The sequence below is a fragment of the Acanthamoeba castellanii genome, assembly GCF_000313135.1.
Source record: "Acanthamoeba castellanii str. Neff unplaced genomic scaffold scf7180000084615, whole genome shotgun sequence".
Lineage (NCBI taxonomy): Eukaryota > Discosea > Longamoebia > Acanthamoebidae > Acanthamoeba > Acanthamoeba castellanii.
The window spans coordinates 75,760-90,708 of record NW_004457394.1 but is presented as its reverse complement, the minus strand read 5'-3'; the positions used below and the strand labels follow the sequence as shown (position 1 = coordinate 90,708).

The following is a 14,949-nucleotide window of genomic DNA, read 5'->3' as shown; positions in this document are numbered from 1 at the left end:
TCGTACCACACAACGGCGCTCTGCCGATCGAGCAGAGACCACGCACGCTTTCTTTCGGGCAGCCGTCCAGATCTGGCTCGCGAGATTGCATCTCAACACCGAATTAGGTCATTGGAATTCGCAGAATGCGCTGACAGGGGCCTACTTTGCGTGATAATTATGGATAAAAATAAAAATGTGCTATTATTTATGCTGGCGTGTACACGTCAGCCGATGCTGTTGTGCTTGACGTGCCGCGACCGGCCCTTGGCGCGTAGCAGCTCGGCCATGCGCCGCCGGCCGAGCTCGCCATTGTCGCCGTCATCGTCACCGTTCTGGTCATCGCGGGCCGCCGCGGCCGCCACCTGGTGGTGGTGGTGGTGGAGCTTGTTGATGGCCAGGGCGGCATTGGTGGCGGCCATGCCCATCATCATCATGATCGTGGCCTGCTCGCGGGCCTTGCGCTTCTCGCGCAGCTCCTCGATCTCGCGCTGGCGCTGGGTGCGGGCGCGCAGCTCGGCCTCCTCGCGGGCCGCCTGGCGCGCGCGCTCCTGGTCGGCCCGGCGACGTGCCAGCTCGGCCGCCTCGTCGTAGTAGCCGGCCTGCTTGATCACCTCCGTCAGCGTCCGCACCAGAGTCTCCTTCTTGAGCGGCTTCGACAGGAAGCAGTTCATCCCCTTGGTCAGGCACTTCTGCTGGTACTCCTTCGTCGCCGACGCCGTGAGGGCGATGATCGGCACCGCGGCCACCTGCGGCTGGTGGCCACTGGGCGCCGGCGTACGGGCAGCCTCGGCTTCGTTGAACTGCGCCTCCAGCTCGCGAATCCGAATCGCCGTCTCGAACCCGTCTGCGCGCGTCATTCTTAGAATTGCACACACCGCACACACCGCACACACCGCACACACCGCACACACCGCACACACCGCACACACCGCACACACCGCACACACCATTGACAGAAATAAGGAGAGGGTACCGATGACGGGCATTTGGATGTCCATGAGGATGGCGTGGAAGAGGGGCTCGCCGTCGGTCGCGTGCCGGCCGCCGCGCGAGCGGAAGCTCTCCTCGAAGAGCTTGATCGCGACGAGGCCGTTCTCGGCCACCGTCACCCGGCAGTCGAACGACGACAGCATCTTGAGGGCGACCTTCTGGTTGATGAGGTTGTCCTCGACCACCAGAATGCGCTTGCCCCGCATCACGTCCTGGTAGACCTCCTCGGCCGACCGCGGCGGCATGCCGGCGTCTGATGATGACGAAGACGAAGAAGAGAACGAAGACGGCGAGTCTCGCGGCGATGCGAGCATGGCTTCGGGCGGGAACGACGGGACGTAGAACGAACGCGGCGCCGTCGCATTCGCGTTTGCGGCCGCAACCGGCGAAGACGACGACTGGCCCCGCTCGGCGGACTTGGAGGAGTGGAGCTTGGAGAGGCTGAGCGGCGGCACGGCCGGGGTGCCGCCCGCCGAGCGCGGCAGGAGGAGGGCGCCGCTGCTGGCGTGGTGCGGGGTGGCCGGGCGCGGCGGGGTGGCCGTGCGAACGCGCGGAATGCCGCGCGGCGAGGCGCACGAGTTGAGCGAGAGGTGGCGCGACGCGACGCCCGGCAGGAGGTGCTGGGCCGACGACATGGTCATGAGCGCCGACGACGCTGATGAAGATGACGACGATGTCGACAATGTCGCCAACGACGTCAGAAATGTCGACGAGGGTGAGGGCGGCGGGCCGGCGCCGGCGGTAGCGTTGAGCGGGAGGGGCGGAAGGGAGAGCAGGGGCGACGGGAGGGGCGAGTCGGAGGCCGAAGCGAGCGAAGGAATGATCGGCATGCTCGCATGGTGCGGGTTCAGGCCGCCGCCGCCGCCGGTGAGCGCCGGGCTGGAGAGGAGGCGGTGGCTGGGCGACGCGCCGAACGGCACCGAGCCGCGGCGCAGCCCGGCCAGCACCGACGACGATGATGGAGGCGCGCAGTCGGTATCGTTGGCCTGCGGCGAGCCGTTCGACGACGAGGGCGACAGGGCGAGGCCGGCGGACAGGGGCACGGGCAGGAGCAGCTCGGACGACGAGCAGAAGGAGGACGAGGGCGAGGAGAGCGCCGACGACGAGGCCGACGGCGAGAACGAAGACGACGCGGAAGAGAGAAGCGACGACGACGCAGCACCGCCGCTGAGAAGCCAGTCGTCGTTATTGTTGTCGTCGTCGGCGACGTAGCCGCGTCCGCTGTTAAGGAGGCGCTGCTGCTGCTCGACGGCGTGGCGTATCGTAAGGCCGTGCTGCTCGCTGGCCCGGCGCGCGTTGACCAGCTTGCTGGGTCGCTGGTGCTGGGAGCCGCTGCTGGCGCTCATGCGGCGCCGACTGTCGACGGCCTCCGCCGCCGCGGTGAGCACGGCCGTGGTCGAGGCGGGCGAGCTCGCCCGACGCCCGCTGTGGTTTCGCTTCATTCTTCGCCGGCTGCCGTCGCGTTTGTCATTGCCATGACCGTCGTCTTCGTTCATTTGGTCGGCCTTGTGTCGGCGCGAGGCCGAGGCGATCATGCGGCCGAGGTCCGGGCCGCCGCTGCTGTGCCGCGTGCGCCGGATCGGGGTGATGCCCAACGACTTGGTCAGCATCGACGAGCTCGAATGCCGCCTGGCAACGGCGTTGTTTTCCTCGGGCGCTTCATCGTCGACTTCCGAGTCGTCGTTGTCATCGTCGTCGGCGGACGAGCTGTCGTCATCGTCATCATCGGAGCTAGTTTCCGAGCTATCGGAGTAGAGATGCGAGTCGTCGCTCAGGCTGTCGCTCTCCATCAGTGCATCGTCATCGTCGTCGTCGATCCGCTTCTGTTCGTCGGCCGACACGTCGGGCGGGGTGGCGAGCGGGTGGTGGTTGTGGCGGTGCTGACGTGTCACGGCGGCGTTGTGGTCGCTCTCGTCGCCCTCGCGCGCCTCGCGGTAGTTCTGCTTCGTGGTCGGCGGCAGGCACACGAAGAACGCGAAGTCGCTACCCTTGCCGACCTCGCTGCGGCACTCGATCTCGCCGCCCATGGCCTCGCACAGCTTCTTGCAGATCGACAGGCCCAGGCCCGACCCGCCGTACTTGCGTCGCACCGAGGCATCCAGCTGCGAAAAGCTCTGTTGTATCGACGACACCACACAGCAGCGCGGCCAGAACATCAGAAATCGCACACGACACACGACACACGACACACGCGACACGACGCACACGGCGTATACCTCGAAGAGATGGGGCTGGGAGCTCTTGGGAATGCCGATACCCGTATCTTGCACGGAGACGCGAATGAGCTCGGGGTTGCTCTTCTTGTTCACCACCGACACGCTCACTTGGCCTGAAAAGGACACGCACACGAGAAGAGTGAGACACGACACGCACGACACGCACGACACGAACGACACACACGACACACACGACACACACGACACACACGACACACACGACACACACGACACACACGACACACACGACACAGTCGAGTTGGTATTGCAGACCTCCGGCGGGTGTGAACTTGATGGCGTTGGAGAGGAGGTTTATGATGATCTGCCGGAAGCGGAGCGGGTCGCCGGTGTGGTAGGGGAAGGAGACGCGGACTTTCTTGACGAGGAGGTAGACGCCCTTCTGCTTGGCGATGACCGAGTGCATGGCGAGGGCCTTCTTCACTTCCGACGTCATACAGAACGGGATCTGCTCCAGCTCCAGCTGGCTCTGCTCAATACTGAACCGAGTTCGAACGTCGCGGTGAGCAGCTCGTGCATGCGGTATCGGACCGTGTGTGCGTGTGTGTGTCGTGTCGTGTCGTGTCGTGTCGTGTCGTGTCGTGTCGTGTCGTGTCGTGTCGTGTCGTGTCGTGTCGTGTCGTGTCGTGTCGTGTCGTGTGTGTGTTGTGTGTGTTGTGTGTCGTGCGGTGGTACCGAGCAAAGTCAAGCACGTCGTTGACGAGGGAGAGGAGGTGGTCGGCACAGTCGGAGATGATGCCGATGGCCTCGCGGGCCTTGCTGGGCAGCGGCATCTCCTTCAGATCGGACGCCATCGCGATGATCCCGTGCATAGGCGTGCGCAGCTCTGTAAAGTGTGTCGCTTTGCGTCAGTGCCCTCCAAAGAACGAAGACCGAAGGAAAAGCGAACAATAAATAAAATAAAATTTAAAAAACGAACCGTGGCTCATGTTGGCGAGGAAGTCGGTCTTGGCCTTGGTGGCCTGCTGCAAGCTCGCATTGACCGCCTCCTTCTCTCTGAAATAAATAAATAAATAAATAAATAAAAGCACCAGTTAATAATATTAATATTAATTAATTGAATTAAGAGCGAAGAGGTACCGGAGGGTGTCCTCGATTTGGCGCAGGGCAAGCGATCGCCGGTTCTCGTGGAAGAAGGCGAAGCTGCTGACGAACAGGATGAGCGAGAGTCGGTTGATGAAGATGCCGTGCGGCGACTCGTAGCCCTTGGACACCATCACCGCCGAGAGCCAGCCCGACGACGACGTCAATGAGCCGACGTCCGACACATGGCCCATCGCTCTCGTCGCGTCGCCCAACAGATCGTCGACGGCGCCGTGACACGTCATCAGCGGCGCGGCGGCGGTCGTCACAAACTGGTCGACGGTGGTCCAGCCCAGGAGGCCGCAGGCGGGGGAAGTGGAGACGACCTGGATGAGGTAGAGGAGGGCCGTGTGGAACATGGCCATCGCCAGGAAGAAGGCGCCCGAGCGCTGGCCCAGCAGGAAGAACACCAACTGCGGCAGCAGGATCACCCTACACCCGACGATCCCAACAACGATCGATGAGTGTCGCGTTGTGTGTCGTGTGTGTTGCGTGTTGCGTGCGTGTTGTGTATGTATGTGTGTGTGTGTGTGTGTCGTGTGAGGTGTGTGTCGTGCGCACCAGAAGAAAGTTTCAGAGTGCGGTCCGTCTAGGTAAGACTTGTGGGGGAAGAGAGAGAGGGAGGAATGAAGAATGAGAAATGAGAAATGAGGAAGGGGACAGGAAGGAGCAGGGAAGGTGGTATCACGGGAGAGAGGAGTTCACCTTGAACATGATGGTGTGCTCGATGAAGAGTAGCAACAGCATCGCCGTAACGTACAAGTTGCCCCATGCTCGGTATACCAACAAATTCGAAAGGTAAAACACCTGCAAAAAAAATAAAGAAACAACGGAGGTTAGGCTGCCATTTTTATTTGTAAAATTATTTATTTATTCCATTTATTTATGTTGATCTCTTTTGGATCAGACTAAAAGAACGAAAGCGAAAGCGAAAGCGAAGGGGACATACAAAGCCGAGGAAAAAAACGAGTCCGTTGTCGGTCATGAGGGTGCCGTCGATGAGAAGGGCACAAATGGCGTAGAAGATGCAGCAGAAGAGGAAGCCCAGATGGAGGTTTATCAGCGCACGCCCCTTGCTCCGCTCTTCTTCCACCGCCGTCGCAAGCGAAGATGGGCTGAGGAATCGAAGGGCGCCGGCGTGTGCCCGGGTCCATCTTTCCGAGACCACCATTGCCGTCGCCATCGCCTTCGCTTTCGCTCTTTCTATCATCGCGCCTCCTCCGCTTCCTCCTCCCACCGCCTTCGTTCTTTCGTGACCCCAAGCGGTCTGGTTCGTCGTGGTCGTGGTGGTGGAAGTTGTTGCGGAAGGAAAGCCGCAGGTTCCTGCGGCAGCCTTGACTCCGCCGACGAGTACTGTCGCTTTCGTTCTTTGCTTTTTTAACTCCGTTGGAGGTGTCCCCTTCGTCGCGCACGACAGCGCTGCAGTCGCCTGGCGCCCCCTCTTGAGGGAGGTGACGGCCACCGTGCCTGCTGCGTCTGGAGCCCCGCTGTGCATGTTCTGGGTCGCCCTCTGCTGTGTGGGTCGATACAAATGTAACCACAAGACGAGTCAGAGACAGGCAAGGCCCAGGAAGAGACATCAACAAGTGCGCCGGTCCCGGCCTATGTAACGAAAAAAGTTCCTGCGGGCCACACAGAGCAAGAAGGTTACTCGAAAGGGTACCTAACCAGCGCAGGGCAGCCTCGAAGCCGCTAGTGGTGACCACAGATGCAGAGGTGGGGTCGGCAAAGGACAGGTGGAGTAAAAACAATAGATGGAGAAGAAGAGGGTCTCGGTCGAGTTGGGGGTGATATGAGATAAGAGATAACGGCAAGAGTTGTTCTTATACACGCCCCTTGTGCGCGTTGTTATTTGTGTCTTTGCTGAGCGGAGAGCGATAAATCTATCGAGGCTTGGCTCCTCACCACAAGGTTGACGAGCCAGCGAGTCGAAGAACCACCAAGACAAAGAAGAAACCAACAGACGCGGGCTCAACAAAGAAAGGCGAATGGGGCAGCAGGTCGAAAAGTCGCGACAACTTGGCCTGTTCTGATCAGGGCGAGATCTAGCTTGTCGACACAATCACATCCGCGAATCAGAATTCAGATTGATTTAATTAGCAACGGTGCCCATTGGTCTGATTTTAGGATGACCAAAATAGGTGCCCACGCAAAATAGCGAACGGACAAGGAAAAGACACATGTAACAGACGTAAAATGTGCGAAAAACGCCACGCAGTGGTCCCCTCCCCCCGATGCGAGAGATGCCGAGAGAGCCAAGCAAGATGTGGCCACGCCGCATAGACGGGCGAAAGTGTAGAAGCAGTCTTGTTGCACACGCGCGCGTTCACGGGGAAGCACACAGGGAATCGAAGAGCGGGTCAACGTAAGGCAGCACGCGCCAAAAGTCGGTCCTGCACACCACAACGGGTCATGGCGAAGAAGGTTAAAAAGAAAACATTTTGATGCCAGGGCGCCAATCAAACTCAAACCGCAACCACAACCACGTGCGGTCTCCACCTGCCATGCAAGCTGTTTACATGAAAGTTGCTGCGGTGAAGGAGAGTGAGAGACGAACCGGATGTCGAGGATGGTGGCGTCACGTTGCATCTTGGCCTTGACGAGGAGGTGATAGCGCGGTGGTAGGAAGATCATTACACGGAGCACCGTCACGGCGTCGGCGTCACCTCCCTCTTCACCGTCGTCACTATCATCGTCGCCTGTGGGGCGTGCAGGGCCGCACACGCACACCGCACACACCGCACACACCACACACAGTGAGCGATTGAATTGATGAGCGCTCATCGTGATTGAATTGAGGTGGAGATCGTGTGCATACGCCGATCCTGGGGAACAATAAATCGGCCGAAGTGGCGGTGGATGATTCGGGTCATGACCTCCCGCCCCTTGGCCAGGTACTTGACCGACCGACCGCTCTCCTCTCTGCACATATTGGCACCGATCAACATCATTCGCGCGTGTGTCATAGGCCGTCAATGTACGTGTGTGTGGTGTGTGGTGTGTGGTGCGTGTCGCGTGTTGCGTGCGTTGTGTGCGGAGCATGATGGAACCTGTCGTCATGCGATTCGGCAGCGGAAGAGGAAACGCCCAGGCCCGGCAGGCCCACGCGTCGCCACAGCTGTCGCCACATCGCCCGCAGGAGCGCGTCCCCGGCCAGCGGCGCCGCCGCTCCCTCGACCCGGGAGTCCTCCTCATCCCCCGCCTCCTCCTCTGGTGACGTCGACAATGTCGACACCGAAGAGAACGAAGACGAAGACGACAAAGACGAAGACGAAGACGCCAGGGGGAGGGGGAGGAAGAGGTCGGTGAAGTGGACGTGGAGGGGCTCCATCTGGCCCTCGCAGATGTGGCCCTCGCGGTCGTTGAAGGTCGAGTTGACGGCGAACGACGCGGGCAGCGGAGCCAGCGGCCGGAAGGCGATCGTCACGTCGTAGACGTAGGGGAACCGCGCCGCCTCGCCGCCCGCCGCTGCCGGCGGAGCCTCCGCCTCGCCGCTGGCGTTGGCCCACCGACCGCGGCGCCGCGGCACTGCGAAGCCCGACGACGTCGACGACAATGACGGCACCGCCGACGCCGATGGCGATGATGACGTCATCATCGCATCTTCGCCGCGGCACAGATAGGGGATGTGGACGCTGGCGAGCGGCTCGTAGAGGCGCGACGGCGCGAAGCTGAGGACCAGCGTGTAGAGCTTGGCGGGCAGGGTCTTGCCGGTCAGGGCCGACGCGTCTGTCGACATCATCGAGTGGTGGTGGTTTGTCGACACATCGCGCAGCTGCTCGGCCTCGGTCTTGAAGCGCAGCGTGAAGTCGAGCGTGAAGCTCGGCCGCCGCTGGCGCTGCTGCTGGGTCAGCGTACAGGCGTCGCCGGCGTCGACTGCGTCGGCGTTGGCGCTGTCGGCCACCACGCGGGCGTAGTAGTCCCGGAACAGCTTCTCCTCTGCCTCGCGCGCCGCCTCGTCCCGTCGTCTCTCCTCCTCCTCCGCGCTTCGCTTTCGTTCTTCAGCTTCGTTCTTTCCTCGCGCTTCGTCAATTGCGCTTCGCGTTCCCTCGCCGTGTGCCTCGCTGTCGCTGTGCTGCTGCACGGGCGACGACGCGGGCGACACTGATGGCGAGAGCTGCGGCCCGGCAGGCCGTCGCGCGAGCGAAAGTTGGCTGTGCAGGGGGTAGGTCAGGACGGGGATCTTGGGGAGGTGCGTGGTTTGCATTCCGATGGTCTTCTCCTCATCCTCCGCCTGCAGGTCCGACAGCGGCGTCAAAATGGTCTGCGCGTGCCAACAATAAACGATCCACCGATTAGCGCACGCTGCGCGTGGCGTGTGCGTGTGCGGTGGAGTGTGTCGTGTGTGCGGCACGTACGCGAAGTCGATCGGAGGAAACGTGGGTGAGGAGCTGGTAGTAGAAGTAAGCGCGATCGCGGATGTCAACATCGGCGTAGTTGTGCACGCAGAACAGCAGCACCTCGCCCAACGGCTTGAACACGAGCCGCGTGGGGTGCGTCAACAGAGCCGCTCTGTCACGTATGACGCACGACGCGCACGACGCGCACCACACACACACACACACACACACACACACACACACACACACACACACACACACACACACACACAAGCGGTGAGAATTAATTCCTACTTCTTGAGGTTAAGAGAGACCTTTGGGCCGTCGGGCGCACCTGCTGATTGCGAGGACCGAGTCGCCCTCGTTCCACTTTCCCTGTTGGCAGTAGTTCGTCTGCTTGAGGAACTGCAGCACCTTACGCAGCAGATTCTGTTCCACGTGCCGTGCGTGTCGTATACGCCGTGTGTGCCGTGTGTGCCGTGTGTGCCGTGTGTGCCGTGTGTGCCGTGTGTGCCGTGTGTGCCGTGTGTGCCGTGTGTGCCGTGTGTGCCGTGTGTGTCGTGTGTGTCGTGTGTGCGGACATGAGTCAGTGCTGGTCGGCCAGGTAGCATGTCGGGTGGTGAAGCGGCGTACCGTGGGGTCGATGGAGGGTTCGGACACGATGGGCTCGAGGATGGACAGGTACTGGGCCAGCCGGTTGATGGGGTGCGTGGCAAAGACCTCGTTCAGCGACGACAGCAGCACGGCGGCCACCTTGGACGTGGCCGCGATCGGGCTGTCCTTGATGTCGTTGATGAGCTTGATCACGTTGGGCAGGAACTTGGGCATGTGAAGAATCAGATTGAGCAAATATCTACACGACACACACGACACGCGCGACACACACACACACACCACACGAAGTGAGTGAGGGCAACCGGGAGGAAAGCTGAGCAAGAGAGTGGTACTTGTAGATTTCGGCGTAGAGTTCGGTGAAGGAGAGGAGCATGGCGCTGAGGACGCGGAAGGCGATGACGGTTGGCCGAGCGGCGGACGCGTAGAAGCGGTACTCCTCCACGCACGCCAGCACCCGCAGTATAGTCCTATCGGTCGCAAGCGCGTGCGTGCAGTTAGCGATTGGCGCTAGCAATGGGGGGAGGAAAGCACGTACGGCGGCGGCACAGCGGTGTCGGCGTTAAAGCAGGAGCACAGCGCAAGCGTATCAGAGTTAAGGCGCACGACACGCGTTCACGACACGACACGCAGACGAACACGCCGCACACGAGACACAGAGGGAGGTGGAGGAGGATATAGTTTGGCTTCGCGGAGCTCCCACGAGTCGAAGATGACCGGATAGAAGCGGTTGTAGTACTGGAAGAGGAGGGGCGGCAGGCTCTGTCGCATGGCGGGCGTGATCGCGTCGGCCGGGGCGGAGGGCGGCGACGACATCGCCGGTTGGTCGCCCACGCGCCGCGGGGCCGAAGGCGAAGGCGGCGGGCTTTCGGGCAGCATGAGGTGGTAGACCAGCGCGTCGGGGAAGAATCGCTCGAGCGACGTGAGCCACTCGATCACCATTATCCTCCGCTCAGTCGACCTACGTGTGCGTATGCGGTGTGTGTGTGTGTGTGTGGTGTGTGTGTGTGTGTGTTAGTGTGTCAGGTCATGAGCATGTGCGTTGGTGTGTGCGTGTGCGCAGGAAGTGAGGCGCACAGGAGAGGCTCGTCGACGAGGCGGAAGAGCTGGTCGATGAGCTTGCGGTAGTCGCCGGTCTGCATGACCTCGGGGAAGCGCAGCATGATCGTCACCACCGCGTGGAGCATCACCAGCGAGTTCGTGTAGAGGTAGTGGAAGAAGTAGTGCTTGAACACATCACGTGGAAGTCTGGTGGCGACACGACACCGCACGACACGACCAACGACACAACACACGGAGTGAGTTTCATCGATTAGGGCACCAGTTGTAAATAAAATAATGTAAATAATAAATAATAAATCATGAACGAGGCGCGCACCGGTGCGGGCGACGAAGGTGATGAGCTGCTCGAGGATGGTGGCCAGGCCCCAGTCGGTCACCCGCGGGGCGCTCTCCACGAGCAGCGACACCGAGCGTCGCACGTCTCGCAGGAATGCGTCTGGAATGTGCAGCAGCGGGACCGACGACGACTGCGCGGCCGCGTTCAACGACGATGCGGCTGACGCGGAGGCGACCGACGTCGACGCGACGTCGACGCAGCCGACTGGCTGGGGTAGGCGAGCGGGCGGAGCTGGACGTCCTCTGGAATGTGAAACGGGCAGAGCGGCGCGACCACAGAGAGCAGCGAGGCTCCCGGCATCGAGAGGTGCGCCGACGACGACGTCCGCTCGCCGCCGCCGCTCGAGAGGCTCCACTCGCGGTTCTCGCCGCCCCGCATGAGCGTGTAGGAGGAGCTCGAGCCGTAGTTGATGTAGCTGGAGCCGGCGAAGGGCGACGGTGGTGCTGCGGCGAGGGAGGGGAGGGACGAGGTGGAGGCGAAGGGAGAGGAGAGCGACGAAGACGAGGCGGAGGCGGAGGCGCTGTCGTCGGCGTCGACGCCGTCGTGGCCCTGCAGCTGGGCGCTGGGGTCCTCGAAGATGGCCGACGAGCAGGAGACGAAGGCCGAGGAGAAGAGGCCGAGGTAGGACTGCACGGCGTGGGACACCTCCTGCTGGCAAAAACTAAAATAAATAAAAAGTTTAATATAATTAACCAGTCGCCTTCTTTTGAAAATGAAATGGTAAATAAATTTCAGTACTTGTAGAGGTGGCCTAGGGATTTGGTGAGCAGCTTGGGGTAGGTGAGGGCCAACTCTCGCAGGCAATCGCACGCCTTTGTTTCCATCACACACGCACACACGACCAGCCACCACGCGAGTTAGAAGTGGCATTCATGGCGGCCTTGAAGAGAATGAATAAGGATGGACGCACGGCAGCGCGCAACACTCGATCGGCGGGCGAATTGATGTGGCTGATGATGTCGAACAGCACCTCCACAAACGATTCAAACACTCGCGGCTGTATCGAGACAAGCAATGTAAATGGCGCGTTTTTTTGGTGCACCTGCAGAGGGGGGGAGGGAGAAAGAGAGAAAGCGAAAGCGAAAGCGACGCAGGAGGGGAAAGGGACCTGCGTGCGGATGAGTTCAAGCTCGAGGAGAATGGTGGTCAGGGTGGCCAGCACGTTGCACTTGATAAAGATGAGGCCGTTCGATTCCCCGATGTGATTCAAGATGCTGTTGAGCTGCGCGCACACCTTCTCCGTGCTGCACGACACATGACGACACACAACACACACACGTCAACGGCACGCCCGTTGCGACAACACCGCAACACGCGACTTGGTGTACCTCTGTGCGTCCTCGGCGAGGAAGTACATGACGTTCTCCTGGAGGAAGACGAGCAGGTTGCACTTGAGCACCTCCTCCGGCGAGTCGTCCCTCACTTCCGCCCTGTGGTGCGACGTGAGCACAATAAATAAATAAATAAAACTAAATTATTCGAATTAAAAGGTACGTAACGTGAAAAAGAATAATAATAATAAATAATAAATAAATAAATGAATCACTGGTGTGCTCAGTGTAGGAGAAGAGGGACTGTACCGGAGGGTGAGGAGGAGCTGGTCGAGCAGCTGGTCTTCTGGGTAGTCTCGCATGACCTTCTCGCGCTCGGCGTGAGATTGGCGAAATGCGTCCATAATCCGGTACCACTCGACGTCGTAGATGGGACCCACAGCGCCGCCCACGGGCTCCATCCATATTTCCATCTTTCCCGATGGCGCGTGTGCTGATGTTGCAACGTTGGCCGCGCGCTGGTGAAGCGGCCCAGATGAATAAATCGTGCGAAGTGTGCAAAACTTAAATTACTTCTCGATTAGGGCTGTGGGACCGAGTGCAACTCAAGGCACGCCAGTGCAGCAAATCTTAAATCAGATTAAATCAGATTATTGTGTATTTTGAGCAGGAAAAGGCGTTGGAATGTGGGATTAGAATTTATGGTAGGCCGGGTCAAGGAATGTCAAGGTGACGTATTTTTTTTGTACAATTCCCTTCTTTTTTTCTTCTCTTTGCTTTGGTGGCCTCAACGTTCCTCTTCACGCTACGACAAGATCAAGATCGACATCATGGAGCTCAGTACGTGCCCTTTGCGTGCAGCTGTGATCATGCGTAATTCATAACGTATCGTTAACCTCATCAATCGCGGTTGAATTAGAAAACCTCGTTGAATTTATGGGTGAGCACTGCTTCAAGCAGCTCGTGGTTGACCACAACTTCCTTGGTACGCTCCCGTTTTCGAGAGTTCTCGCTTCGATTCCATCTCGAGCCCCATCTGATTTTCGTGCGCTACACGTTTTTCTTTCTCTTCTTCTTGGCCCCTGCAGACGTGCCCTGCCTGAAGATGCTGCTGAGCAAGTTCCTTAGCTTCGGCGTCGTGGCCGGTTCGCTGGTCTACAAGCTGCCGCAGATCCTCAAGGTCCAGAACAGCAGGAGCGCCAAGGGCCTCGCCATGCTCGGCGTTCTTCTCGAGCTCCTCTCGTACTTCTTCTCCTTCTTCTTCTTCTCTTCTTCCGTCTTCTCCACCAACAGAGCGCGTAGAACGTTCTACATGCTTTGTTTCTTCTTCCTCTTCTGTTCGGCACTACTCATGGCAGCGCTAACGGTTCACCGTACAACAACCACAACAACAACAGGGTCACGATCTCGTTCTCGTACAGCTACAGCAAGGGCTTCCCCTTCATGACCTACGGCGAGTCGGTCTTCGTTGCCGGCGCCAGTACGGCTCTTCCTTCTTCAATTCCTCTTTCTTCTTCTTCTTCTTGAGCCTTCATCTTGTCTTTACATTTTACGTTCTAACCTTTTCTTCTACTTCTACTTCTTCTACATTACTTCACAGACCTGCTCATCATCTGCCAGATCCTCTCCTTCGAGCACGGCGGCGTTGGCTTCCAGGTGCGTCTACACACTTGGTGGCCTACAAGTAGCGACCGCTCTCTCACAACCACTTCTTCTCTCTCCCTTTCTTTCTCTTTCGTGCAGGGCCTCGCTGGCATTGCCCTCTACGGCGCTGCCGTGTACGCGCTGCTCGGCGGCTTCGTCCCCTTCTCCGCCCTCCAGATCATGCAGGGCTGCGTCACGCCCATCGTGATTGCCAGCCGCCTTCCCCAGATCTGGGAGAGCTACAGGGTACGTTGCCTCTGTGCAGAGCTCTGGAGCCAGTGTGAAACAGGCTTCTCACCACCACCACCCACACCGCCCCTCTTCCGCCGCAAACAAAAAACAGAACAAGTCCACCGGCCAGCTCTCCTTCATCACCTGGTTCCTTAACTTCGGTGGTTCGCTGGCCCGCATCTTCACTACCCTCCAGGAAATCGATGATCCTCTTGGTACGTGTCATGTGTCGTGTGCGTGTATGTCGCGTCGCGTCGTGTTGAGTGTCTCACCTTCTCCCGCCATGTTTGGTCCACCAGTGCTCATCGGCTACATCGTGGGCGCCTCCCTGAACGCCATCATCATCGGCCAGATCTTCCTCTACTGGAACAACTCGGGTGCCAAGCCCTCCAAGCCCAAGAAGCCCGCGGCCAAGAAGCCCGCCACCAAGGCCGCCGCCGCCAAGAAGAAGAAGGCCAACTAGCGTGAGCCTCACTCTTCTTCTCCCCGCCCTTGTGGAGTTTGGGGTGAGCTGTGTCACCTGGTGACCAGATTACACGGAATTGCGAAACCACCGAAACAAAGGTGTTCGGCGTTACAACGAAAGAATGGAGAAGGGCGAGGACGTGGTGGGGTTGTGTGCCGTCTGTTTGGAGGCCTTTGATGAAGACGTCCACCTGCCTCGTCTTCTCACCTGCGGCCACTCGTACGACGCTTTCATTTTATTTTCTATTATTTTACTCATTAATTAATGATGAAATAATATTATTATTTCTCCAATAATAATAGAATGATGTATTTATTTTTATTAAAGAGGGAGTGGGCGTGGGCGTGTGCAGGTTCTGCAGCAGCTGCCTCACACAAATCGCCTGTGGCGCACGCGCCGCGCTGGAGTGCCCCAAGTGTCGCACCCCGACCCCACTACGCCAGCAGCAGGGACCCGGCGGCGGCGGCGTGCACGCGCTCCCGCGCAACTTCGACCTGGTCGACCTCATCGCCCACCACCTCCACCTCCAGCCATCAGCCCAGGCGGCGGCCCTCCCGCCACAGCGGCCGTGCGAGAACTGCGCGAAGCAGGACGCCGAGTGGTTCTGCAGCGTGTGCGGGGGTCACCTGTGCACGGCCTGCGACGACCAGGTCCACACCTTGCCCATACTCCGGGCCCACACGCGCGTGGCCTCGCG

General features: G+C 59.6%; 3 protein-coding genes and 1 pseudogene across 3 annotated transcripts in view; 2 read left to right on the top strand and 2 right to left on the bottom strand.

Moving 5' to 3' along the window:
- Positions 1–206: 206 nt before the first annotated feature.
- ACA1_078890 (histidine kinase) lies at positions 207–5,472 on the bottom strand (the record flags this gene model as incomplete). The annotated part of the gene is made up of 9 exons (XM_004337770.1): positions 207–826; positions 956–3,086; positions 3,189–3,301; positions 3,462–3,685; positions 3,882–4,032; positions 4,126–4,202; positions 4,287–4,702; positions 4,995–5,096; positions 5,239–5,472. 9 exons carry the CDS (start codon positions 5,470–5,472, stop codon positions 207–209), a joined length of 4,068 nt encoding a protein of 1,355 aa, XP_004337818.1.
- Positions 5,473–6,615: 1,143 nt separating this feature from the next.
- Positions 6,616–12,384, bottom strand: ACA1_078880 (annotated as a pseudogene).
- Positions 12,385–12,741: 357 nt separating this feature from the next.
- On the top strand, positions 12,742–14,249 carry ACA1_078870 (mannoseP-dolichol utilization defect 1 protein; the record flags this gene model as incomplete). Its single annotated transcript, XM_004337769.1, has 8 exons — positions 12,742–12,751; positions 12,831–12,896; positions 13,000–13,153; positions 13,309–13,391; positions 13,512–13,567; positions 13,655–13,801; positions 13,899–14,001; positions 14,086–14,249. 8 exons carry the CDS (start codon positions 12,742–12,744, stop codon positions 14,247–14,249), a joined length of 783 nt encoding a protein of 260 aa, XP_004337817.1.
- A 124-nt stretch (positions 14,250–14,373) lies between these two features.
- The window catches only part of ACA1_078760 (zinc finger, C3HC4 type (RING finger) domain containing protein), a gene marked incomplete at both ends in the record, with an annotated part of 727 nt that continues 151 nt past the window's right edge, over positions 14,374–14,949 (top strand). Inside the window, 2 exons of the mRNA XM_004337768.1 lie at positions 14,374–14,471; positions 14,605–14,902. Coding sequence (XP_004337816.1) covers positions 14,374–14,471; positions 14,605–14,902 — 396 coding nt within the window. The remainder of the gene's footprint in view (positions 14,472–14,604; positions 14,903–14,949) is intronic.